We start from the raw sequence: 27,379 nt of genomic DNA, 5'->3' as shown, positions 1-27,379 counted from the left end.
TATATCAGTGTTACAGTGAGGGGTGTGGGGTATATCAGTGTTACAGTGAGGGGTGTGGGGTATAACAGAGTGTTACAGTGGGGGGTGGGGGGTGTGGGGTATATCAGAGTGTTACAGTGAGGGGTGTGGGGTATATGAGAGTGTTACAGTGAGGGGTGTGGGGTATATCAGAGTGTTACAGTGAGGGGTGTGGGGTACAACAGAGTGTTACAGTGAGGGGTGTGGGGTATATCAGTGTTACAGTGAGGGGTGTGGGGTATATCAGAGTGTTACAGTGAGGGGTGTTGGTTATATCAGAGTGTTACAGTGAGGGGTGTGGGGTGTATCAGAGTGTTACAGTGAGGGGTGTGAGGTATATCAGAGTGTTACAGTGAGGGGTGTGAGGTATATCAGGGTGTTACAATGAGGGGTGTGAGCTATATCAGAGTGTTACAGTGAGGGGTGTGGGGTATATCAGTGTTACAGTGAGGGGTGTGGGGTATATCAGAGTGTTACAGTGAGGGGTGTGGGGTATATCAGTGTTACAGTGAGGGGTGTGGGGTATATCAGAGTGTTACAGAGAGGGGTGTGGTGTATATCAGTGTTACAGTGAGGGGTGTGGGGTATATCAGAGTGTTACAGTGAGGTGTGTGAGGTTTTTCCAGCTCTGTATTGGTTCTGTTATGAACACTGAATGTGTTGTGACTCTGTGAACAGGGACTGATGAGCTGGAATTGGATTCACTGCTGGATGTTGGGGTGGATGCTGCCCTGGCAGTGGTTCAGTCACTTGCCCGTTTCATGGCTCTGTATTTCACTAACCAGCCACTGTTCGTGCTGCCCCCTCACCACATCGACACCCTGCCACCTCTGCACATTCAACCAGGTGAGAATCACTCTGATCCCACTGTATTCCAAAACTGAACCCGGATTACCTGAGTTCAGGCCTGTGAGAGTTGGATAGGCACCACAGGCTGAACTGAGCTTGGAGGACTCGAGAGGGCAAACATTATTCTCACTACAAGGATTTCTATTTGCCATTGCAGAGTCAGGTCATGTGGTGTGGAGAGGGGGCATTGGGTGTGGGCAGAGAGGGGGCAGTGGGTGTGGAGAGGGGGCAGTGGGTGTGGAGAGGGGGCAGTGGGTGTGGAGAGGGGGCAGTGGGTGTGGAGAGGGGGGCAGTGGGTGTGGGCGGAGAAGGGGGCAGTGGGTGTGGGTGGAGAGGGGGGCAGTGGGTGCGGAGAGGGGGCAGTGGGTGCAGAGAGGGGGCAGTGGGTGCGAAGAGGGGGCAGTGGGTGCGGAGAGGGGGCAGTGGGTGCGGAGAGGGGGCAGTGGGTGCGGAGAGGGGGCAGTGGGTGCGAAGAGGGGGCAGTGGGTGCGGAGAGGGGGCAGTGGGTGCGGAGAGGGGGCAGTGGGTGCGGAGAGGGGGCAGTGGGTGCGGAGAGGGGGCAGTGGGTGCGGAGGGGGGGCAGTGGGTGTGGGTGGAGAGGGGTCAGTGGGTGTGGAGAGGGGGCAGTGGTTGTGGGCGGAGAGGGGGCAGCGGGTGCGGAGACAGGGGAGTGGGGGCAGAGAGGGGGCAGCGGGTGCGGAGAGGGGGCAGCGGGTGCGGAGAGGGGGCAGCGGGTGCGGAGAGGGGGCAGCGGGTGCGGAGAGGGGGCAATGGGTGCGGAGAGGGAGCAGTGGGTGCGGAGAGGGGGCAGTGGGTGTGGGCGGAGAGGGGGCAGTGGGTGCGGAGACAGGGCAGCGGGGGCAGAGAGGGGGCAGCGGGTGCGGAGAGGGGGCAGCGGGTGCGGAGAGGGGGCAGCGGGTGCGGAGAGGGGGCAGCGGGTGCGGAGAGGGGGCAGTGGGTGTGGCTGGAGAGGGGGCAGTGGGTGCGGAGAGGGGGCAGTGGGTGCGGAGAGGGGGCAGTGGGTGCAGAGAGGGGGCAGTGGGTGTGGCTGGAGAGGGGGCAGTGGGTGCGGAGAGGGGGCAGTGGGTGCGGAAAGGGGCAGTGGGTGCGGAGAGGGAGCAGTGGGTGCGGAGAGGGGGCAGTGGGGGTGGGCGGAGAGGGGGCAGTGGGTGCGGGCGGAGAGGGGGCAGTGGGTGCGGAGAGGGGCAGTGGGTGCGGAGAGGGAGCAATGGGTGCGGAGAGGGGGCAGTGGGTGCGGAGAGGGGCAGTGGGTGCGGAGAGGGAGCAGTGGGTGCGGAGAGGGGGCAGTGGGGGTGGGCGGAGAGGGGGCAGTGGGTGCGGGCGGAGAGGGGGCAGTGGGTGCGGAGAGGGGGCAGTGGGTGCGGGGAGGGGGCAGTGGGTGCGGGTGGAGAGGGGTAAGTGGGTGCGGAGAGGGGGCAGTGGGTGCGGAGAGGGGGCAGTGGGTGTGGGTGGAGAGGGGGCAGTGGGTGCGGGTGGAGAGGGGGCAATGGGTGTGGGTGGAGAGGGGGCAGTGGGTGCGGGTGGAGAGGGGGCAGTGGGTGCGGGTGGAGAGGGGGCAGTGGGTGCGGGTGGAGAGGGGGCAGTGGGTGCGGGTGGAGAGGGGTAAGTGGGTGCGGAGAGGGGGCAGTGGGTGTGGGTGGAGAGGGGGCAGTGGGTGCGGGTGGAGAGGGGGCAATGGGTGTGGGTGGAGAGGGGGCAGTGGGTGCGGGTGGAGAGGGGGCAGTGGGTGCGGGTGGAGAGGGGGCAGTGGGTGCGGGTGGAGAGGGGGCAGTGGGTGCGGGTGGAGAGGGCAGTGGGTGCGGGTGGAGAGGGGGCAGTGGGTGCGGGTGGAGAGGGGGCAGTGGGTGCGGAGAGGGGGCAGTGGGTGCGCAGAGGGGGCAGTGGGTGCGGGTGGAGAGGGGGCAGTGGGTGCGGAGAGGGAGCAGCGGGTGCGGAGAGGGGGCAGCGGGTGCGGAGAGGGGGCAGCAGGTGCGGAGAGGAGGCAGCGGGTGCGGAGAGGGGGCAGTGGGTGCGGAGAGGGGGCAGTGGGTGCTCGGCGGAGAGGGCAGTGGGTGCGGAGAGGGGGCAGTGGGTGCGGAGAGGGGGCAGTGGGTGCGGAGAGGGGGCAGTGGGTGCTCGGCGGAGAGGGGGCAGTGGGTGCTCGGCGGAGAGGGGGCAGTGGGTGTGGGCGGTGAGGTGACGGGCAGGGTGAGGTGGGAGAGGAAGGGGGATTTTTGGGGAGGGTGAGGAGGTGGGCAGTCATGGCGAGAGGGGTGTTGGGGAGACGGGGGATGCAGGAGTGGGGAGGAAATGGGCAGCTGGGTGGGTGCGGAGAGGGGGCAGTGGGTGCAGAGAGGGGGCAGTGGGTGCGAAGAGGGGGCAGTGGGTGCGGAGAGGGGGCAGTGGGTGCGGAGAGGGGGCAGTGGGTGCGGAGAGGGGGCAGTGGGTGCGGAGGGGGGGCAGTGGGTGCGGAGAGGGGGCAGTGGGTGCGGAGAGGGGGCAGTGGGTGCGGAGAGGGGGCAGTGGGTGCGGAGAGGGGGCAGTGGGTGCGGAGGGGGGGCAGTGGGTGTGGGTGGAGAGGGGTCAGTGGGTGTGGAGAGGGGGCAGTGGTTGTGGGCGGAGAGGGGGCAGCGGGTGCGGAGACAGGGGAGTGGGGGCAGAGAGGGGGCAGCGGGTGCGGAGAGGGGGCAGCGGGTGCGGAGAGGGGGCAGCGGGTGCGGAGAGGGGGCAGCGGGTGCGGAGAGGGGGCAATGGGTGCGGAGAGGGAGCAGTGGGTGCGGAGAGGGGGCAGTGGGTGTGGGCGGAGAGGGGGCAGTGGGTGCGGAGACAGGGCAGCGGGGGCAGAGAGGGGGCAGCGGGTGCGGAGAGGGGGCAGCGGGTGCGGAGAGGGGGCAGCGGGTGCGGAGAGGGGGCAGCGGGTGCGGAGAGGGGGCAGTGGGTGTGGCTGGAGAGGGGGCAGTGGGTGCGGAGAGGGGGCAGTGGGTGCGGAGAGGGGGCAGTGGGTGCAGAGAGGGGGCAGTGGGTGTGGCTGGAGAGGGGGCAGTGGGTGCGGAGAGGGGGCAGTGGGTGCGGAAAGGGGCAGTGGGTGCGGAGAGGGAGCAGTGGGTGCGGAGAGGGGGCAGTGGGGGTGGGCGGAGAGGGGGCAGTGGGTGCGGGCGGAGAGGGGGCAGTGGGTGCGGAGAGGGGCAGTGGGTGCGGAGAGGGAGCAATGGGTGCGGAGAGGGGGCAGTGGGTGCGGAGAGGGGCAGTGGGTGCGGAGAGGGAGCAGTGGGTGCGGAGAGGGGGCAGTGGGGGTGGGCGGAGAGGGGGCAGTGGGTGCGGGCGGAGAGGGGGCAGTGGGTGCGGAGAGGGGGCAGTGGGTGCGGGGAGGGGGCAGTGGGTGCGGGTGGAGAGGGGTAAGTGGGTGCGGAGAGGGGGCAGTGGGTGCGGAGAGGGGGCAGTGGGTGTGGGTGGAGAGGGGGCAGTGGGTGCGGGTGGAGAGGGGGCAATGGGTGTGGGTGGAGAGGGGGCAGTGGGTGCGGGTGGAGAGGGGGCAGTGGGTGCGGGTGGAGAGGGGGCAGTGGGTGCGGGTGGAGAGGGGGCAGTGGGTGCGGGTGGAGAGGGGTAAGTGGGTGCGGAGAGGGGGCAGTGGGTGTGGGTGGAGAGGGGGCAGTGGGTGCGGGTGGAGAGGGGGCAATGGGTGTGGGTGGAGAGGGGGCAGTGGGTGCGGGTGGAGAGGGGGCAGTGGGTGCGGGTGGAGAGGGGGCAGTGGGTGCGGGTGGAGAGGGGGCAGTGGGTGCGGGTGGAGAGGGCAGTGGGTGCGGGTGGAGAGGGGGCAGTGGGTGCGGGTGGAGAGGGGGCAGTGGGTGCGGAGAGGGGGCAGTGGGTGCGCAGAGGGGGCAGTGGGTGCGGGTGGAGAGGGGGCAGTGGGTGCGGAGAGGGAGCAGCGGGTGCGGAGAGGGGGCAGCGGGTGCGGAGAGGGGGCAGCGGGTGCGGAGAGGAGGCAGCGGGTGCGGAGAGGGGGCAGTGGGTGCGGAGAGGGGGCAGTGGGTGCTCGGCGGAGAGGGCAGTGGGTGCGGAGAGGGGGCAGTGGGTGCGGAGAGGGGGCAGTGGGTGCGGAGAGGGGGCAGTGGGTGCTCGGCGGAGAGGGGGCAGTGGGTGCTCGGCGGAGAGGGGGCAGTGGGTGTGGGCGGTGAGGTGACGGGCAGGGTGAGGTGGGAGAGGAAGGGGGATTTTTGGGGAGGGTGAGGAGGTGGGCAGTCATGGCGAGAGGGGTGTTGGGGAGACGGGGGATGCAGGAGTGGGGAGGAAATGGGCAGCTCAGGGGTCCGGAGGAGGTGGACAGTGGGGGCCAAGAGTAGAAAGGCCGTGCACTGGCGGTGAGGCGATGGGCAGTGCGAGGGGCAGGAGAGGAGGTGGACAGTGGGGGGGACAGGGAGGAGGTGGGAGGAGGTGGACAGTGGGGGGGGTAGGAGATGAGGTGGACAGTGGGGGGGTAGGGAGGAGGTGGACAGTGGGGCGGGTAGGAGATGAGGTGGACAGTGGGGGGGTAGGAGAGGAGGTGGACAGTGGGGGGGTAGGAGAGGAGGTGGACAGTGGGGGGGGTAGGGAGGAGGTGGACAGTGGGGGGGTAGGAGAGGAGGTGGACAGTGGGGGGGTGTAGGAGAGGAGGTGGACAGTGGGGGGGTAGGGAGGAGGTGGACAGTGGGGGGGTAGGAGATGAGGTGGACAGTGGGGGGGGTAGGGAGGAGGTGGACAGTGTGGGGGGTAGGGAGGAGGTGGACAGTGGGGGGGTGTAGGAGAGGAGGTGGACAGTGGGGGGGGTAGGGAGGAGGTGGATGGGGCTTTGTGCATTGGGTTAACATTGCAATGGGGCTGTGAGAGGTGAAACAGTCCTGAGCGGGCGAGGGTAGGAGCTGCTGCTGGAACTAATTCCCGTTATGTTTTGAACTTGTTAGCAGGTTGCCAGCCTCGAGTAGTGTACTTGCGGCGTTGCCGTGTATCAGCGGCAGTACGAGAACAACACCTGTCTGCCACGTGGAGTGTGAAGTACACGGTCGACCTGATGCTGAGTGGCAGGCTGATTCCAGAAGCTGCCTGGCTGGCCTCCAGTCTCGGGGACTGGAAAACGGCTGTGGTGCTGAGTTTAGCTTTCAACTTGTACAATCGAAACCTTCCTGAGTCTGTCAGGTACAAACCTGGTCCATTACTCCCCAGTATTTTTCAGGCTGGCATTAAAATGCGGGCATCGCGCACATCTGCCCACCCTGGCGTATTTATACTGGGCAGCTGCAATCTTGGAATAGCCATTCGGAGCTGAATCCATGGCTGGGTTTTTGCTCGGTCCCATTATTTGAGCTGTGTCCAGGACAGGAACTGAATTGTTACTCTCTGCCTGGTTGGGTGCAGTATTTTTAAATTAAACACGATCTTATCAGATCCCTGTTTGAACCTGGCTGGATTAATTCCCCTTCACTCCCTTGGGTACTGGGTATGCCTGTATCACATTATTCAGTCCTTCGAATAATTTAGCTGTAGTTATTACACATTCCGTAGAAAGAACAGCACAGAATCAGGCCATTCAGCCCAGCAGGTTTATGCTGCTCTTTTATGTTGCAAAGCAGCCTGCTCCCATGACTTCATACGAATTAGGAGCAGGATTAGGCCATCCGGCCCCTCGAGCCTGCTCCGCCATTCAGTAAGATCATGGCTGATCTGACTGCAACCTCGACTCCACGTTCCTGCCTACCCCCGATAACCTTTCACCCCCTTGTTAATCAAGAATCTATCTCGCTCTGCCTTAAAAATATTCAGACTCTGCTTACACTGCCTTTAGAGGAAGAGTCACAACCCTCACAAAGACTCACAACCCTCTGAGAGAAAAAAATTCTCGTCTCTGTCTTAAATGAGTCACCCCTTATTTTTTAACAGTGACCCCTCGTTCTTGATCCTCTCCACATCCACCCTGCCAAGATTCCTCAGGATCTTAAAGGTTTCAATTTAGTCACCTCTTACTCTTCTAAATTCAATTGGATACAAGCCTAGCCTGTCCAGCCTTTCCTAAGAAGACAACCTACCCATTCCTGGTATTAGTTTAGTAAACCTAACCCATTTACATCCTTCCTTAAATAAGGAGACCAATACTGTACACAGTATTCCAGAGGTGCCCTGTACAGCTGAAGCAAAGCCTCCCTACTTTTGTAATCAATTCCTCTCACAATAAACGATAACATTCTATTAGCTTTCCTCATTACCTGCTGTACCTGCAGACTAACCTTTTGTGATTCATGCACTCAGACACCCAGATCCCTCTGCATCTCAGAGCTCTAAAATCTCTCACCATTTAGATAACAAGCTTCTTTTTTATTCTTCCTTCCAAAATGAATGATTTCACATTTTCCCACATTATGCTCCATTTGCCAGATCTTTGCCCACTCACTTAACCTACCTTTATCACTTTGTAGCCTCCTTATGTCCTCTTCACAATTTACTTTCCTACCTGTCTTTGTGTCATCAGTGAATTTAGCCACCATTCCTTCTGTCCCTTCATCCAAGTCATTTATATAAATTGTAAACAGTTGAGGCCCAGCACTGATCCCTGTGGCACACCACTCATTACATCCTGCCAACCAGAAAAAGACCCATTTATACTGACTCTCTGCTTCCTGTAAGTTAGCCAACTTTCTATCTACGCCAATATGTTACCCCCGACACCATGAGCTTTTATTTTTTTCAATAACCTTTGATGTGGCACCTTATCAAATGCCTTCTGGAAATCTAAGTACAGTACATCCACTGGTTCCCCTTTATCCACAGCATGTGTGACTCCTTCAAAAAACTCCAATTAATTGGTTAAACATGATTTCCCTTTTATAGGACCATGTTGACTCTGCCTGATTGCCTTGAATTTTTCTAAGTGCCCTGTTATAACATCTTTAATAATAGCTTCTAAAGTGTTCCCTATGACAGATGTTAGGCTAACTGGCCTATAGTTTCCTGCTTTCTGTCTCCCTTCCTTTTTGAATAAAGGAGTTATATTTGCTATTTTGCAACCGAATGGAACTTTCCCTGAATCTAGGGAATTTTGGAAAATTAAAACTAGTGCATCAACTATCTCACTAGCCGCTTCTTTCAGGATCTTAGGGTGAAGTCCATCTGGACCTGGGGATTTGTCAGCCCGCAGCCCCAACAATTTGCTCAATACCACTTCCCTGGTGACTGTAATTTTCCCGAGTTCCTCCCTCCCTCCCATTTCCTGATTTATAGCTATTCCTGGGATGTTACTTGTGTTCTCTATAGTGAAGACTGAAGCAAAACACCTGTTTAATTCAACCACCATCTCCCTACTTTCCATTATCAATTCCCTGGACACAATCTCTATCGGACCAACGCTCACTTTGTTAACTCTTCTTGCTTAAATAACTCTTACTATCCTTCTTTATATTACTAGCTAGCTTTCTCTCATACTCTTAATTTTTTTCCTCCTTATTAATCTTTTTCTCTTTAACTTTTTTAGTTAACCATGGATGGTGGACCCTCCCCTTGGAATTTTTCTTTCTCATTGGAATGTATCTATTCTGTGTATTCTGAAATATCCCTTTAAATGTCTGCCACTAAACTTCTGTTGACCTTCCTTAACCTCATTTGCCAGTTCACTTTAGCGAGCTCTGCTTTCATGCCCCCAAAATTGCCCCTATTTAAGTTTAAAATACTAGTCCTGGACGCTTTCATTTCCCCCTCAAAATGAATGTAAAATTCTGTCATATTATGATCGCTGCTACCTAGGGGTGCCTTCACTACAAGATTGTCAATTAATCCTATCTCATTGCACAATACCAGGTCTAGTATATCCTGCTCTCTGGTTGGCTCCAGAACGTGTGGTTCTAAGAAACTCCCAAAAACATTCTACGAACTCCTCATCTATGCTACCTTTGCCCATCTGATTTTTTCCAATCTATATGTAGATTAAATGCCCCATGATTATTGCTATATCTTTCTGGCAAGCTCCCATTATCTCTTCTTTTATACTCTGTCCTACTGTGTAGTTACAATTAGGAGCCTGTACACCACTCCCACAAGTGACTTCTTGCCCTTATCATTCCTCATCTCAACCCAAACTGCTTCTATTTCCTTGTTTCCTGAATTTAGTTCATCCCTCTTTTCTGTGCTAATACCATCATTAATTAACAGAGGCACCCCTCCACCTTTTCCTAACTTGCTCTCTTTCCTAAATGTCACCTACCCTTCAATACTCAGATCCCAGTCTATATCATCCTGTAGCCATGTCTCTGTAATGTCTGTCAGATCATACTTATTTATTTCTATTTGCGCTATCAGTTCATCTGTTTTGTTTTGAATGCTACATGCGTTTAGATACAGACCCTTTAGTTTTGTCCTTTTGTTATTTTTGTCGTCTTATCTGCTGATTTATTCTTAGTTTTGTACTCTTTGTCCCTTTCTGTCACAGTCTGTTTATCATTTCCCATATTAATACCTGTCTCTCTTACCTTGTCTCTACTCTTTGGTTTACCACATCTTACCAAATTTGATCCCTTGCCCCCACTATTTAGTTTAAAACCCTCTCTGCTTCCCTAGTTATGTGGCTCACGAGGACACCAGCCCCTGCACGGTTCAGGTGTGGACCATCCCAACGGTACAGATCCCACTTTCCCCAAAAATGGTGCCAGTGCCCCATGAACTGGAACCCACTTCTCCCACACCCAGTCTTTGAGTCACTTTGACCCTTGATCTCTTTGAGCCACTTTGACCCTTTGAGGGTCACTTAACCCCATCAACATATCCTTCTGTTGCTTAGAGAGAAACAGAGTTAACGTTTCAGGTCAAAATGACCTTTCTTCCAGTTCTGATGAAAGGTAATTTTGATCTGAAAATCAACTCTGGGTGCAATCTCCTGTCCTGGAGTCTAAGTCCGTTGGTAGATGAGAAAGTCGGTGTGATTGCATTGAGTCTGGAACAAATCTGCTGCTGTGTGGGCTTCACCACAGAGAGGAGAACACGACTGAGCATGGTTGACATTCAGCTGTCTCATATTTATTAAGTCAGCCACATCTGCCGACCTTAACTCCAACCACCCGAAGACCCTCCTCCCACTCGGAGGGATCTCACTGACTGACTAACCGTGTGGTCAAGGTCAGGTTTGAAAACTGGTGTGTGTCACATTCCAGACTCAGTTCACCAACTTCCCCCCTTCCACATGCCTTTCCTCCCTTTGGAGACCACACCCATTACCATCTCCATACCCACGCTGACCTCGTCTCTCCCATTACCCTCTCCATACCCACACTGACCCGGTCTCTCCTATTACCGTCTCCATACCCACGCTGACCCGGTCTCTCCCATTACCCTCTCCATACCCACACTGACCCGGTCTCTCCTATTACCGTCTCCATACCCACGCTGACCCGATCTCTCCCATTACCCTCTCCATACCCACGCTGACCTGGTCTCTCCCATTACCCTCTCCATACCCACGCTGACCTGGTCTCTCCCATTACCGTCTCCATACCCACGCTGACCCGATCTCTCCCATTACCCTCTCCATACCCACGCTGACCTGGTCTCTCCCATTACCCTCTCCATACCCACGCTGACCCGGTCTCTGTCATTACCCTCTCCATACCCACGCTGACCCAGTCTCTCCCATTACCCTCTCCATACCCACGCTGACCCAGTCTCTCCCATTACCCTCTCCATACCCACGCTGACCCGGTCTCTCCAGTCCCCACCGTTTACACCCCCCACCCCGACCAGATTCCTCACCCTGGACCTGCCACCCTCCCCCATCCCACTCCCCCGCTCTGACTGTGACTGCTCTGTCCAATCACCAATCGCCTGCATTCATCCCCCAGGACTAACCATGTCCTCTAAGAACTCCCCCCACCCCTGTGGAGCCTGGCTCCCGTTTCCAGTCTTGACACAGCTTTTGCTGCTGGTTTTCCGTGTGAGTGAAAGAAGGTGAAAGCAGCATCTGCTGACCTCGTGGACACGGTGAAGTTCGCTGGGCACACGCCACTTAACGTACCGTCGCAAAGCTCAACATTCGAAATTCTCGCTGGCGGGCAACTTAACTTGGAGGACAGATTTAACCCTGGCCAGGCAGCCTCTTAATTAGCATGCGTGAGATGCTAATACACACAAACGGGATCCCTGATAATGTTCATCGGGGATCTGGATCCACCTTGAAAATCGAGAGAACAAAATTCAAACGGTTTATCCCCCCGTTCGGAAACAGACTTTTTGCCTCCCGCCAAATTCCCTGCCCCCCACCCTCCACAATTGCCACTGCTGACAGGACAGGAAGGGTCACCCCTCAGTACTGCAGAGTGTTTCCAGCATTCTTTGTTTATATTACAGACTTACAGCATCTGCAGCGTTTTGCTTTTGTCCTTCTGTCCCTTTCTTCCTCATGTATTTATCTAGCCTCCCCTGCTCTGCACCTCAACTACTCCCCGGGTAAAAAGTTCCACATTCTCTTCACTCTCTGGGTTTCATTAAAACTGATCTTAGCAGCAATTTAGATTCCAATAGTGGATTTCAAATAGGAAATTGCCCATGGGAATACAGGCATGGTATTGGTGTAACGGGGATTACAGGCCTGGTATGGGGGAGATGGGCATTACAGGTCTGGTTTGAGGTGGTGGGTATTACAGGCCTGGTGTTTGGGTGGGGGCAGGATTACAGGCCTGATCTTGGGGGGGTTGGGGATTATAGGCCTGGTGTGGGGGAATGGGGATTGCAGGCCTTGTGTGTGGAAGATGGGGATTACAGGCCTGGTGTGGAGGGATAGGGGTTCCAGGCATGGGGTGGGTGTGGGGGTGGGGGGGGAGGGGGGAATGGGATTACAGACCTGGTTTTGGGCACTGGATGGCAATTGCAGACCTGTTTTGGGGGAATGGGGGTTACAAGTCTGGTGTGGGGGGGTAGAGGATTACAGGTTTAGTGTTGGGCGGTTGGTGGGTATGGAGATTACCCACCTAGTGTGAGGGGGCGGATGGGGATGACAGGCCTGGTATTTGGGAATGGGTAGGAATCACAGGTCTGGAATGTGGGGAGGGGTGGGGATTACAGGTCTGGAATGTGGGGAGGGGTGGGGATCACAGGTCTGGAATGTGGGGAGGGGTGGGGATCACAGGTCTGGAATGTGGGGAGGGGTGGGGATCACAGGTCTGGAATGTGGGGAGGGGTGGGGATTACAGGTCTGGAATGTGGGGAGGGGTGGGGATCACAGGTCTGGAATGTGGGGAGGGGTGGGGATTACAGGTCTGGAATGTGGGGAGGGGTGGGGATTACAGGTCTGGAATGTGGGGAGGGGTGGGGATCACAGGTCTGGAATGTGGGGAGGGGTGGGGATCACAGGTCTGGAATGTGGGGAGGGGTGGGGATCACAGGTCTGGAATGTGGGGAGGGGTGGGGATTACAGGTCTGGAATGTGGGGAGGGGTGGGGATCACAGGTCTGGAATGTGGGGAGGGGTGGGGATCACAGGTCTGGAATGTGGGGAGGGGTGGGGATCACAGGTCTGGAATGTGGGGAGGGGTGGGGATCACAGGTCTGGAATGTGGGGAGGGGTGGGGATCACAGGTCTGGAATGTGGGGAGGGGTGGGGATCACAGGTCTGGAATGTGGGGAGGGGTGGGGATCACAGGCCTGGAATGTGGGGAGGGGTGGGGATTACAGGTCTGGAATGTGGGGAGGGGTGGGGATCACAGGTCTGGAATGTGGGGAGGGGTGGGGATTACAGGTCTGGAATGTGGGGAGGGGTGGGGATTACAGGTCTGGAATGTGGGGAGGGGTGGGGATTACAGGTCTGGTTTGTTTCAGTTTTGATTAAATATTGTTTCAGGAGGCACTGGAGATCACTGCATTTACCAGCGCACCTTCACCCCTCGCAGATCTTCCAGGATAAACTACAGGTACTGTTGCAGTGCCCAGCGAATGATGTATCTTTGGAAGGTCTCAGGGTAAACAGCACTCTGACTCCAGGCAATGACACCAAACAGCTGACAGGTGAGCTGGGTACCAAGCCTATGTTCTGTGCAGCCTCTGCAGACCTGAATATGTGAACAACAACTTTAATAATGCAGATGACAGGATCGATGTAGACCCTGAAATATTTAAGATAATTTTACCTAAGGAGATTAAATGTGTGGTTTGAGTCAGTAATAGGGGAGAGTGTATATGGGGATGTGAGAGGGGAGTGAATGGGTGGGTAGAGTCAGTGATAGGGGAGAGTGTACATGGGGCTGTGGGAGGGGATTAAATGGGTGGGTAGAGTCAGTGATAGGGGAGAGTGTACATGGGGCTGTGGGAGGGGATTAAATGGGTGGGTAGAGTCAGTGATAGGGGAGAGTGTACATGGGGCTGTGGGAGGGGATTAAATGGGTGGGTAGAGTCAGTGATAGGGGAGAGCGTACATGGGGATGTGGGAGGGGATTAAATGGGTGGGTAGAGTCAGTGATAGGGGAGAGTGTACATGGGGCTGTGGGAGGGGATTAAATGGGTGGGTAGAGTCAGTGATAGGGGAGAGTGTACATGGGGATGTGAGAGGGGAGTGAATGGGTGGGTAGAGTCAGTGATAGGGGAGAGTGTACATGGGGCTGTGGGAGGGGATTAAATGGGTGGATAGAGTCAGTGATAGGGGGAGAGTGTACATGGGGCTGTGGGAGGGGATTAAATGGGTGGGTAGAGTCAGTGATGGGGGGAGAGTGTACATGGGGATGTGGGAGGGGACCAAATGGGGGGTAGAGTCAGTGATAGGGGAGAGTGTACATGGGGCTGTGGGAGGGGATTAAAGGGGTGGGTAGAGTCAGTGATAGGGGAGAGTGTACATGGGGCTGTGGGAGGGGATTAAATGGGTGGGTAGAGTCAGTGATAGGGGGAGAGTGTACATGGGGCTGTGGGAGGGGATTAAATGGGTGGGTAGAGTCAGTGATAGGGGAGAGTGTACATGGGGCTGTGGGAGGGGATTAAATGGGTGGGTAGAGTCAGTGATAGGGGAGAGTGTACATGGGGATGTGAGAGGGGAGTGAATGGGTGGGTAGAGTCAGTGATAGGGGAGAGTGTACATGGGGCTGGGGGAGTGGATTAAATGGGTGGGTAGAGTCAGTGATAGGGGAGAGTGTACATGGGGATGTGGGAGGGGATCAAATGGGGGGTAGAGTCAGTGATAGGGGAGAGTGTACATGGGGATGTGGGAGGGGATTAAATGGGTGAGTAGAGTCAGTGATAGGGGGAGAGTGTACATGGGGATGTGAGAGGGGAGTGAATGGGGGGTAGAGTCAGTGATAGGGGAGAGAGTACGTGGGGCTGGGGGAGGGGATTAAATGGGTGGGTAGAGTCAGTGATAGGGGAGAGTGTATATGGGGATGTGAGAGGGGAGTGAATGGGGGGTAGAGTCAGTGATAGGGGAGAGTGTACATGGTTGTTCAGCACCCCGGTTGGTGCATTGTGTCACCCTTTGGGTTCTTCATGGATCACTGTCTTGTTACGCTCCATTAACCAAGGTCTTTGGAAAGACATCATTTGCCCAGTGTTGTGTTGGAGAACCCAGTATTTCGCAGTCTGTGGAGTGTTGTTTTCCCTGGGGCCAATGTGCACCGTGCCTGGGCCCCTGTGCATGACCTCAATATGTGGTCAGTAAGGTGTATGGTCTGGTCCCAGGATGGCTCAGCAAGTGGGAAGGCCCATAGATTTTGCTGTTTGTATATTTCTCTCTCTCTCATTTTGCAGATTGCATTGAGGAGGATTGCGAAGTGTTATTTGGCTCAGTGCAGGAGATCCTGAAAGCAGCTGTGATGGTGGATGCAGATGTGCTTACAGAGACCTTTGAACTTTTGATGCAGACTGCAAAGGACCTTGGTGGCAGCCTGCCGGGCCTGGTACCTGATGGTCTATACCTACCGGCACCTCCGTTGTATTGCCCTCAGCTAGCCATTGACAGTGAGGTAAGCATGGGGAACAGTGAATAACCTCAGCCTCACTGAGGGCCACCAGCTGTGAGGTAATGAAGCTTCTGTTCAGTCAGCACACTCTGTGCTGCTGGGCCGATCTTCATATGCTGTCTGCACCCTTATTTCTTGTGCTGAACTAGTAGTGCTGGCATTGGAACCCTGGGTGTTGCTTCTGTGTATTATTGAGGAGAATTACCATGCCAGGAGGACAAAGCTGGAGATTGCAGGGAACACAGTTACTGATGAGTGTGTGTAACTGTGGTAATGATGATTTTATGACTGCTTTGCAGTGTGGTGTCACAGTCCTTTATCAAGAGGCCCTCAGGGATGTGGCTTATCCATTGTGAGCAGGCTCGAGGGGCCATATGGCCTGCTTCTGTTCCTGTTATGTTCCTTATAAATCACATTGAAGTACTGTGACACCAAACATCTTCGTTTAGTCATACCTAGCACAAAGGAAGATGGTTGTGGTTATTGGAGGTCAGTCATCTCAGTTCCAGGATATCACTGCAGGAGTTCCTCAGGGTAGTGTCCTCGGCCCAACCATCTTCAGCTGCTTCACCAATGACCTTCCTTCCATCATAAGGTCAGAAGTGGGGATGTTCGCTGATGATTCCACAATGTTCAGCACCATTCGCGACTCCTCAGATACTGAAGCAGTCCATGTCCAAATGCAGCAAGACCTGGACAATATCCAGGCTTGGGCTGACAAATGGCAAGTAACATTCGTGCCACACAAGTGCCAGGCAATGACCATCTCCAACAAGAGAGAATTCAACCATTGCCCCTTGAAATTCATTGGCATTGCCATCGCTGAATCCCCCACTGTCAACATCCTGGGGGTTACCATTGACCAGAAACTGAACTGGACTAACCATATAAATACTGTGACTACAAGAGCAGGTCAGAGGCTCGGAATCCTGTGATGAGTAACTCACCTCCTGACTCTCCAAAGCCTGTCCACCATCTACAAGGCACAAATCAGGAGTGTGATGGAATACTCCCCACTTGCCTGGATGAGTGCAGCTCTCACAACACTCAAGAAGCTTGACACCATCCAGGACAAGGCAGCCGGTTGATTGGCACAACATCCACAAACATTCACTCCCTCCACCACCGATGCGCAGTAGCAGCAGTGTGTACCATCTACAAGATGCACTGCAGGAACTCACCAAGGCTCCTTAGACAGCACCTTCCAAACCCATAACCACTACTATCTATAAGGACAAGGGCAGCAGATAAATGGGAACACCACCGCCTGGAAGTTCCCCTCCAAGTCACTCACCATCCTGACTTGGAAATATATCGCCGTTCCTTCACTGTGGCTGGGTCAAAATCCTGGAACTCCCTCCCTAACAGCACTGTGGGTGTACCTACACCACATGGACTGCAGCGGTTCAAGAAGGCAGCTCACCACCACCTTCTCAAGGGCAAATAGGGATAGGCAATAAATGCTGGCCCAGCCAGTGAAGCCCACATCCCACGAATGAATTAAAAAAACGTAGGTTTCAAACATGCATTAGACCATAGGAGCTGGCAGAGAATTGTAGAAACAAAGAGGGAGACTTTAGAAGCCAGGAGATAGAAGAATGAATAAACTGCAATATTAAACTGAGAGTTTGGGTCTAACACTGGCAGGACTGAGGAACCAGAGTGACATTTAGAAGAAACTTCAGCCTGTGAGCTGCAATCCTGCTGAGACTTACTGTGACTTTGTTATTTGTAATTAATGTTTATCCAGTTGTGGAATTAAGGTCTGGTCTCTTCCATCTTCAGAGCGTTGGACTGGACTCTGGGTTATCCACAGAGAAAGCTGCTCGGCAAAAAGTGTCTGTCATCTTGCAGCGGCTGCTTCTGCTCTTCAGGGCTGCTCGCTGCTCTCTCCCGGCAGCACATTGGTATATCGACAAGCTCCTACATGCTCAAAAAATCATGAATAAGGTAAATCAGGCTGTTAGCTGATGCTCACAACAAGAGATTTTCAGTTCCTATCTCAGCGAGTGTCTTCCTCAGTCTCTGATTCAAAAATACAACTTTTTTAGGAGGAAGTAGACAGTACACCAACAAAACTGTACCTTTGAGAGACTCCAGCCTTCCTTCATATCCCTCGACTCGGCCCTACCTTCATATCCCTCGACTCGGCCCTACCTTCATATCCCTCGACTCGGCCCTACCTTCATATCCCTCGACTCAGCCCTACCTTCATATCCCTCAATCCAGCCCTCCCTTCATATCCCTCAACTCGGCCCTCCCTTCATATCCCTCGACTCGGCCCTACCTTCATATCCCTCGACTCAGCCCTACCTTCATATCCCTCGACTCGGCCCTCCCTTCATATCCCTCAACTCGGCCCTACCTTCATATCCCTCGACTCGGCCCTACCTTCATATCCCTCGACTCGGCCCTACCTTCATATCCCTCGACTCGGCCCTACCTTCATATCCCTCGACTCAGCCCTACCTTCATATCCCTCGACTCGGCCCTCCCTTCATATCCCTCAACTCGGCCATACCTTCATATCCCTCGACCTCCACTTCTCTCCATAAATCTCGCAACCTCACCCAGTTAACCCCCACCTTCTCACTGCCTCCATTTTGCTTCTCTCCTGCTCCATTCCACCTGTTTATATCAACACTTTGATATATTTCCCCTGGCCCCTGATTCCACCACTCGATTACCCTTTGTTTGATAACTATCCATGCCATGATGTTCCTTAGTTCTTGGTTAGCCAATTTTCCTGCAAGGGCTCTGTTTCTCACTAGGGGCTGGTGTCTCTTGTTAACTGGGGTGTGAGGGGTTGGGTGGGAGATAGGGTCCGGCAGAGGAACTGGAGCCGCTGACTCAGTTACTTTGGGATGGAGGAGAGGTTTAGTGACTCCCTTTCCAGCGCTCTCTTGGCTGATATATTTGTTTGTTGTTAGATCAGGGTGAAGGCTGGCCTCCCTCCGCTTTGTCCATTCCCTGACTCACTGCTGTGTTACGGTAAAGCTCGGAGCGGCTTCTTCAGACCAGGAGCCGCGGGTGATGGAACCTCTGATGCAATCTCCGTCAGGGTAATTGGTGAGTAAATGAGCTCGAGCATTTCCCATCGTCTCCTTGGTTTCCCTCACTTCTCCTCCTGAAAACAGCAGACCTCGGTGAGATGTGGGATCCGCAGGCACCAGCAACCCTCTCGTGCTCACCTCCTGAGCCTGAGTGGGAGTGTCAACTGGATATTTAACCGTGAAGGAATTGCAGCTGTGCCTCAGCCCAATGTCTCTTCATCCAAGAGCTCCAGCAGCGACGTAAGGAGCACAGTCAGGAGCAGGAGCCCCAGCTGGACCTCTCTTCCCTTCCTAAACCTGCCGAGACTCACCTCTCACTAGCCTTCCTGAGTTCCACCTTTTATTATTTACTCTCGGGATGTGGGCATTGCTGAGTTAAAACAGCTGAGTAAATTCAGCAGGTCTGGCAGAATCTGTGGAGAGAGGAAAGTGAGTTAATGTTTCAGGTGGTTGACTTTTCGTCAGAATTTATGACAGGTCATTGACCTGGAACATTCTGTGGAATTTTACCGCAGACTTCAGGTCCCCGATATCGGGACCAAGTGGGACCTGTCCCGCTGTCAGCAAGCATGGCCTGGGCAAATGGGAGTCCCAAGCCCTCACTCACCAGCAACAGGATAGGCTTGGCAATTTCCACACTGGCAGCCTCCAGGCATGCTGTCTGTTCTGACACAGCAGTTGGTAAAGGCTGAGTTGTTTAAATCCCAGAGGGAAACTTGAACAACTGTCATAACCTATATTTTCAGTTGGTATGTTTGAGATGCAGCTCTGAATTCAGGAATAAGACCACCAAGCCTCGAGAGGTTTTTTTATATAAACTAAATTAAACATTCATTAATTTAACAAGAAATTAAACACTTACACATGCCTACAAAGTACTACCATGATAACTTTTAAACAAATCCCCAAATTTGTCACTCCCAGGTAAATCTTCACCCAGGCAACAATAACCCACAGGACAGGATCTTCCGGGCGGGGGGAAGGGGGCAGGGCCCGCTCGCAGGCGTGTAAAATGACGCGGGATGAATGCCTTGACCAGAGTCGACCTGCCTGGTTTAAATTTAAACAAAAGCTTGGCAGTTAACTCTTCCCTGGTGCATTCTCCATGACAATGCCCCTACCAATCAGAGTCCACTTGCCAGTCAGTCAGCAGTCTCCACTCCTGCTGTATAAATTGTTGTTCTTTTTAGAATTGGTATTGCGAATCTATCCTGATGAGTGCATGACGAGAAGCTTTGACAGCATGTCTCTTTTTTCAGCAATACTCAAGTTTTGTACCACCAAGTGACTATTTATAAATGAAAGATTTAGGTGGTGGAGGGAGGGATGGGGGAGAAAACAGGCAGCCCCAATCGAAGGGTAAATCAGTCCAGGTGGCCCGCTGCAGGCCTCCTCTGTGGAGCATGGAGCTTCCGGTTTTGATGGACCCCTCCCCACCCCGAGCTGGTGCAGGCATGTTACCCTGCTGCTGGCAAAGTGCCGCCAGGCCAGAAAATCGCATTAATACGGGACTTCATTGTTTAAATTGTGTGGTGGGCGGCTTGACCCAGATCCCTGTCCCCATTCCCTTGCTGAGAAATGTCCTCGGTAGTGGGACTGTGTCACGGATCCATCCCAACCCCCACCCACAATTTTACCAGCGTCACCCCCCCTCCCCCCAAACCAACTTCGATCCTCCCATCGGGGGCCAGTAAAATTGTGCCTGTTAACTCTGTTTCCCTCTCCAAATATGCTGCCAATTTGCTGATTTTATTTCCGAATGTCTAGGATCTGCAGCATTTTGTTTTTGATGCGACTGAGGGTCTAGCTGGGGCACCTCAGAGGGCAAAGACCACATTGGTGTAATACTGGAATCAGAGGTAGGTCAGACCAGACGAGGATGACAGGTTTCTCTCCTGAAGGACTAGCAATCGGGATTTTACAGCATTTCAACAGCTTCCCTCTCACTTTCACTGATTCCAGCTTTTTAATTTCAGATTTATTAAACTGAATTCAAATTCTCAAACTGTTTCTGATAGGTTTTTATATCCCTGCTCTCTGTATTCTTAACCCAGTGACCACAGCTTAACACAGACTGGGAACGAAAGCCCCTCCTAGACTATGGCTCAGTTCTGAGGCATTGGAATTTTCAAGCCCTTTGTTTTGTTTCCACCATTTTTGCCAGAGGATCAGGGCTCAGATTGATGAAGCTGGACGATGCAGTGTCCCCTGTTCAACATGTTCCTACAACAGTGGAAACACAGACTGGGAGCCTGACTTTCAGCCAGACAGCATTAACTGCTGCGGGGAGGAGGACAGGGGGGACCTGTCCATCATGTGCATCGATCTTTGAAGGTGGCAGGGCTTATTGAGAATGGTTAGCAAGAATGTGGATCTCGGACTTGATAAATCAGTAAAGAGGTCATCAACAGTGCTATTAAGCGATACTTGCTTAGCAATAACCTGCTCACTGGTGGTCAGTTTGGGTTCCAGCAAGGTTACTCAGCATTACAGACTTGGTTCAAACATGGACAAAAGAGCTGAAGTCCAGGGTAAGGTGACAGTGACTGCCCTTGACAGCAATACAGCATTTTATTGAGATTGATATTAAGGAGCCCTAGCAAAACTGGAGTCAATGGGAATCAGGGGTTAAACTCGCCACTGGTTGGAGTCATACTGAGCACAAAGGAAGATGGTTGTGGTTATTGGAGGTCAGTCATCTCAGCTCCAGGACATCACTGCAGGAGTTCCTCAAGATAGTGTCCTCGGCCCAACCATCTTCAGCTGCTTCATCAATGACCTTCCTTCCAACATAAGGTCAGAAGTGGGGATGTTCACTGATGATTGCACAATGTTCAGCACCATTCGTGACTCCTCAGATACTGAAGCAGCCAAATGCATCAAGACCTGGACAATATCCAGGCATGGGCTAAGTGGCAAATATCAGGGAATGAGAATCTCCAATGAGAAAGAATCTAACCATCGCCCCTTGATGTTCAATGGCATTACCATTGACCAGAAACTGAACTGGACTAGCCATATAAATACTGTGGCTACAAGAGCAGGTCAGCGGCTAGGAATCCTGCGGTGAGTAACTCATCTCCTGACTCCCCAAAGCCTGTCCACCATCTACAAGGCTCAAGTCAGGAGTCTTCACTTGCCTGGATGAGTGCAGCTCCAACAGCTCTTTGTCCTGGATGGTGTCGAGCTTCTTGAGAGCTGTTGGAGCTTGACTGGCACCCCATCCGTAAACATTCACTCCTTCCACCAGTAGCAGCAGTGTGTACCATCTACAAGATGCACTGCAGGAATTCATCAAGGCTCCTTGGACAGCACCTTCTAAACCCATGACCACTACCATCTCGAAGGACATGGGAATACCACCACCTGGAAGTTCCTCTCCAAACTACTCACCTTCCTGACTTGGAAATATATCGCCAATCCTTCAATGTCACTGAGTCAAAATCTCAGAACTCCCTAACAGCACTGTGGGTGTACCTACACCTCGTGGACTGCAACAGTTCAAGAGGCATCTCAGAACCATCTTCTCAAAGACAATTAGGGATGGGTAATAAATGCCGGCCCAGCCAGCGACGCCCTCGTCCCACGAATAAATTTGAAAAAGGAGGTATTTAGCCCAAAAACAGGGAAGTTACACTGAAATAAAAGCAGCAAATGCTGGAAAAACTCAGCAGGCCCGGCAGCATCTCTGGAGAGAGAAAATGAGTTAACATTTCCAGTCCGTATGACTCTTCTTCAGAGCTGGTGAAAGTGAAGTTACACTGAGCCTTTATAAAGCTCTGGTTAGACCACATCCTTGGGTATTACATCCAGTTCTGGTCACGACGCTTCAGGAAGGTTTTTTTTTATTCTTTCATGGGAGATGAGCATTGCTGGCAAGACCAGTGTTTGTTGCCCATCCCTAACTGCCCTTGGGAAGTGGTGATGCACTGACTTCTTGAACTTGCAGGTGGTGGTATGCCCATGTATCTGCTGCTCTTATCTTTCTGGGTGGTAGAGGTCACAGGTGTGGCAGGTGCTATCGAAGGATCCTTGGTGAGTTGCTGCAGTGCATCTTGTAGATGGTACACACACTGCTTCTACTGTGCGTCGGTGGTGGAGGGAGTGAATGTTTAAAGGATGACGTACAAATCAACCAGGTTGCTTTGTCCTAGATGGTGTCAAACTCCTTGAGTGTTATTGGAGCTTTGGAGATGGTGGACAGGCTTTGGGGAGTCAGGAGGTGAGGTACTCACTGTCAAATTCTGAGCCTCGGAGGGGTGGGACTCTTCAAATGAAATGTCAATGACCTGAAGCGCTAACTCTGTCTCTCTCCACTGGTGCTGCCTGACCTGCTGAATATTTCCTGTTTATATTATAGAGGGGGTAGAATTGGTTGGATTGTTCCAGAGAAATTCAGCGTGGGCTTCTCTATACTGAGAGGAACAAAGAGAATCGTAGAATCGTGACAGTCCAGGAGGAGGCCATTTGGCCCATCAAGCCCACCTCTACTGCGCCAGTCCCGAAACTACTGAACTTGCCACGATTCCAAAGGGAGAGTGTTCCTGTTGTGCTGCCTCCCAGTTACAGACACTAGAATGACAGGCAAGCTTGAGGAACACCAGAAAATAGCTGATGTGTTGATGTGAAGAGCAAGAAGGAAGTAATCAGGGAAAACACAGGCAGATGAAGGGAGGGGTGGTGGAGGAGGAGACGGGAGGGTGAAGAGCAGGGTGAGGCAATATGGGAAAAGGAACGCAGGACAGTGAGAGGAGGGAGTGGGGAGATGGAGGGCTGGGGTGGTGAAGAAGGTGGAACATGGGACGTTGAATATAAACATCCAACCACCTTCCCCCCCACCCACCGACCCCCACTGACACCAACACCCCCGCCCTGACCCCAGTCTGTCCAAGCTGGGAAATGTTAACAAACGCATTTGATTTGTTTAGGAGCTGTAGTGAGCTGTTGCAGAGCTGGCTGGAGGCTGACTGTGTAAAATTCATCCTGTCTTTTCCTGACAGGCTCCTTTCGGGACCTCTGTGGATTGTGCTGGATGTTCCATGTCCGTGAACGGCTGAGTGAGAGCTGCCGCAAGTACCAAGCAGCCAGAGACAATACCAGATCCCCCCAGGTACTCACCCTGCCATTGCTCTAGCCCCAGTGGATCACCACCTGCTCCAGTCCCAGTAGATCATCACCTGCTCACTGGATAACCATAAGACGTAGGAGCAGAAGTAGGCCATTTGGCCCATCGAGTCTGATCCACCATTCAATGGGATCATGGCTGATCTGATAATCCTCAACTCCACTTTCCTGTCTTTTCCCCATAACACTTGATTCCCTTACTGATTAAAAATCTGTCTATCTCGGCCTTGAATAGACTTAACGACCCAGCCTCTACAGCCCTCTGCGGTAAAGAATTCCACAGATTGACGAGCCTCTTAGAGAAGAAATTCCTCCTCATCTCTGTTTTAAATGGACATCCCCTTACTCTGAGATTATGCCCTCTGGTCCTAGACTCTCCCACAAGGGGACACAACCTCTCAGCATCTACCCTATCAAGCCCCCTAAGAATCTTATATGTTTCAATAAGTTCACCTCTCATTCTTCTAAACTCCAATGAGTACAGGCCCAACCTCCTCAACCCCTCCTCATAAGAAAACTCGTCCAGCCCCGGGATCAACCGAGTGAACCTTCTCTGGGCTGCCTTCAATGTCAGTATAACTTTCCTGAGATAAGGGGACCAAAATTCTAGGTGTGGTCTAACGGGTGCCTTGTATAGTTTTAGCAAGACTTCTATATTTTTATACTCCATTCCCTTTGAAATAAAGGCCAACATTCCATTTGCCTTCCCTATTACCTGTTGAACTTGTATGTTGGCTTTTTGTGATTCATGCATGAGGACCCCCAAATCCCTCTGTGCTGCAGCTTTCTGCAGTCTTTCTCCATTAAAATAATATTCAGCTCCTCTATTCTTCCTGCCAAAGTGCCTCTCTCTTCCTTTTTATATATTTGAAGAAGCTCTTACTGACCGTTTTTATATTTCTTACTAGTTTACCCTCAAAGTTTATTTTCTCTCTCTTTGTAATTTTTTTGGTCATCTTTTGTTGGTTTTTAAAACTTTTTCAATCCTCTGACTTACCACTAATCTTTGCCATATTGTATGTTTTTCTATCAATTTAATACTGTCCTTAACTTCCTTGGTTAACCATGGTTGGTTTATCCCCTTCCTATAATCCTCCTTCCTCACTGGGATATATCTTCGTTGTGAGTCATGAACGATTTTCTTAAACGTCTGCCATTGTTCACCAACCGTCTTTTCTGCTAAACTCCTTTCCCAGTCCACTCCAGCCAACTCTGCCCTCATTCCTTGGTAATTACCCTTATTTATGTTTAGCAGTGTTGTTTCTGACCCAAGTTTCTCACTCTCAAACTGATAGCTAAATCCTACCATATTATGGTCACTGTTTCCTAGGAGATCTTTTACTCTGAGATCATTTAATAAACCTGCCTCATTACACATTACCAGGTCCAGAATAGCCTGATCCCTGGTTGGATTCACAATATATTGCTCTAAGAAACTGTCCCGAATATACTCTATGAATTCTTGCTCATGTCTACCTCTGCCAATTTGGTTTTCCCAATCTACATGAAGATTAAAGTCACCCATAATTAATGTACTACCTTTTTTACATGCCCTCATTATCTCCTGATTTATCCTTTGTCCTACAGTATAGCGACTGTTAGGGGGCCTGGAGATTACTCCTATCAGTGTCGTCTTCCCCTTGTTTCTTACCTCCACCCATGTGGATTCTACATCTTCCGATCCAAGACCCTTTCTTGCTTTCGCACTTATTCCATCTCACGCTAACAAAGCTACCCCACCACCCCTTCCTTTCAAAAAGTCAGATACCCCTGAATATTTAGTTCCCAGCTTTGATCTCCTTGTAACCTCCGTAATGGCTATAAGATCATACCCATTAACCTCTATTTGCACCATTAATTCATTTATTTTGTTCTGAATACTATGTGCATTTCAGTAAAGAGCCATTTTGCCTTCTTGCCATTTTTTCCCCTTTGACTCTATTTGCTGCTGTTTTTTATGTTTGTACTCTCTGTCCCTTCCTGTCACACTCAGGGTATCATTACCTAAACATCCACCCTGCAAGGCTGCCATGTCCTTTTGCTTTGTTAGCCTACGTATCCCCTTTCCAGAACCTTTCCCCCTCTATTTAGTTTAAATCCCTCTCTACAGTCCTAGATATTCAATTCACCAGGACACTGGTCCCAGCACAGTTCAAGTGAAGCCCGTCCCACCGGAACAGCTCCCTTCTACCCCAGTACTGGTGCCAGTGCCCCATGAGCTGAAACCCATTCCTCCCACACCAATCACCGAGCCATGCATTTTACTCCTTGACTTTATTTACCCTATGCCAGTTTGCCAGTAGTTCAGGTAGTAATCCCGAGATTATTATCTTGGAGGTTGTGCTTTTTAATTTAGCTCCTAACTGTTCAACTTCTTTCAGCAGAACCTCCTTTCCAGGCCTCTCAGTGTTGTTGGTACCAACGTGGACGACGACAACTGGATCCCTCCCCTCCCGCTCCCAAGTTCCTCTCCAGCCCTGAGGAGATGTCCTTAACCCTGGCACCGGACAGGCAACACAGCCTTCGGGACTCAAGCCCATGGCTGCAGAGAACAGTATCTATCCCCCTTGTTATACTGTCCCCTACCACTACTACATTCCTATTGCCTTCCCCCATTTGAATGGCTCCCTGTACCATGGTACCATGGTCAGTTCACTCATCCTCCCTGCAGCCCCCGCTCTCATCCACACAGCTTGCAAGGACCTCGTAATTGTTGGACAGTTGCAGGGGCTGGGGCTGCTCGAATGCTACCCCCTGGGTCCCTAAACCTGCCTCACCTGCAGTCACACCCTCCTGTCCCTGATCACAGACCAAATTTGAATTACCTAATCTGAGGGGTGTGACCATCTCCTGGAGCAAAGTGTCCAGATAACCAGGTCCCCTCCCTGATGTGGCTCAATGTCTGTAGCTCAGACTCCAGTTCCTCAACTCGGATCTGAAGTTCCTCGAGCTACAGATGTGTTCACTCTGGATCACCTTGGTGTCCAGCAGCCCCCACATGCTGCAGCAGCAACACATTACCCGTCCTGTCATTATTATTCTATTTTATTCAATGTATTAATTAATTACTCTAGTATCCTCACTCTTTACAGTTTATTATAATAATTTTTTTATATATACCAGTCTTATACTTAACAAGCTATCTTCAAGAAAAAGAGAAAAAAGACTAGAGATCTAAACATAAACTAAAGACCTTACTTTTACTTAAAAGACTAGAAATACTCATAAATCCAACTCACCAATCAGCTACTCTCCGTGCTCTTTTCCCTCTCGCGCTTTTTAATGGTCTCACACTCTTCCCTCATTCTCTCAGTTAAAGGCCCTGCTCCTCTTGCAGTCGCTCCCTGTAAATGGCCACACTGCTGTCTCTCTCTCTCACACTCACTATAAATGGCCCCGCTGTCTCTCTCTCACTCTCTCGCAGTAAATTACCCCGCTGTCTCTCTCTCTCTCTCTCGCAGTAAATTACCCCGCTGTCTCTCTCACACTCTCTCGCAGTAAATTACCCCGCTGTCTCTCTCTCTCGCAGTAAATTACCCCGCTGTTTCTCTCTCTCACACTCACTGTAAATGGCCCCGCTGTCTCTCTCTCACTCTCTCACTGTAAATTACCCCGCTGTCCCTCTCTCTCACTCTCTTGCTGTAAATTACCCCGCTGTTTCTCTCACACTCTCTTGCTGTAAATTACCCCGCTGTCTCTCTCTCACTCTCTTGCTGTAAATTACCCCGCTGTCTCTCTCTCTCTCACTCTCTCACTGTAAATTACCCCGCTGTTTCTCTCACACTCTCTTGCTGTAAATTACCCCGCTGTCTCTCTCTCTCACTCTCTTGCTGTAAATTACCCTGCTGTCTCTCTCTCACTCTCTTGCTGTAAATTACCCCGCTGTGTCTCTCTCACTCTCTTGCAGTAAATTACCCCGCTGTCTCTCTCTCACTCTCTTGCTGTAAATTACCCCACTGTCTCTCTCTCACTCTCTCGCTGTAAATTACCCCGCTGTCTCTCTCTCTCACTCTCTCGCTGTAAATGGCCCCGCTGTCTCTCTCTCACTCTCTCGCTGTAAATTACCCCGCTGTCTCTCTCTCTCACTCTCTCACTGTAAATTACCCCGCTGTCTCTCTCTCTCGCAGTAAATTACCCAGCTGTCTCTCTCTCACTCTCTTGCAGTAAATTACCCCGCTGTCTCTCTCTCTCACTCTCTCACTGTAAATTACCCCGCTGTCTCTCTCTCTCACTCTCTCACTGTAAATTACCCCGCTGTCTCTCTCTCTCACTCTCTCACTGTAAATTACCCCGCTGTCTCTCTCTCTCACTCTCTCACTGTAAATTACCCCGCTGTCTCTCTCACTCTCTCACTGTAAATTACCCCGCTGTCTCTCTCTCTCACTCTCTTGCTGTA

General features: G+C 52.4%; 1 protein-coding gene across 1 annotated transcript in view; it reads left to right on the top strand.

Moving 5' to 3' along the window:
* cplane1 (ciliogenesis and planar polarity effector 1) overlaps positions 1-27,379 on the top strand; it is a 178,882-nt gene that overhangs the window by 32,644 nt on the left and 118,859 nt on the right. Inside the window, exons 15-21 of the mRNA XM_078535739.1 lie at positions 697-864; positions 5,808-6,036; positions 12,709-12,872; positions 14,595-14,809; positions 16,592-16,756; positions 17,737-17,875; positions 22,860-22,969. Of these exons, the coding sequence (XP_078391865.1) occupies positions 697-864; positions 5,808-6,036; positions 12,709-12,872; positions 14,595-14,809; positions 16,592-16,756; positions 17,737-17,875; positions 22,860-22,969 (1,190 nt within the window). The remainder of the gene's footprint in view (positions 1-696; positions 865-5,807; positions 6,037-12,708; positions 12,873-14,594; positions 14,810-16,591; positions 16,757-17,736; positions 17,876-22,859; positions 22,970-27,379) is intronic.

This window comes from Cetorhinus maximus, unplaced genomic scaffold (genome assembly GCF_964194155.1).
Source record: "Cetorhinus maximus unplaced genomic scaffold, sCetMax3.hap1.1 HAP1_SCAFFOLD_633, whole genome shotgun sequence".
NCBI lineage: Eukaryota > Metazoa > Chordata > Chondrichthyes > Lamniformes > Cetorhinidae > Cetorhinus > Cetorhinus maximus.
Note: the sequence above shows the minus strand (reverse complement) of the source record. Positions and strands in the feature narration are given on the sequence as shown.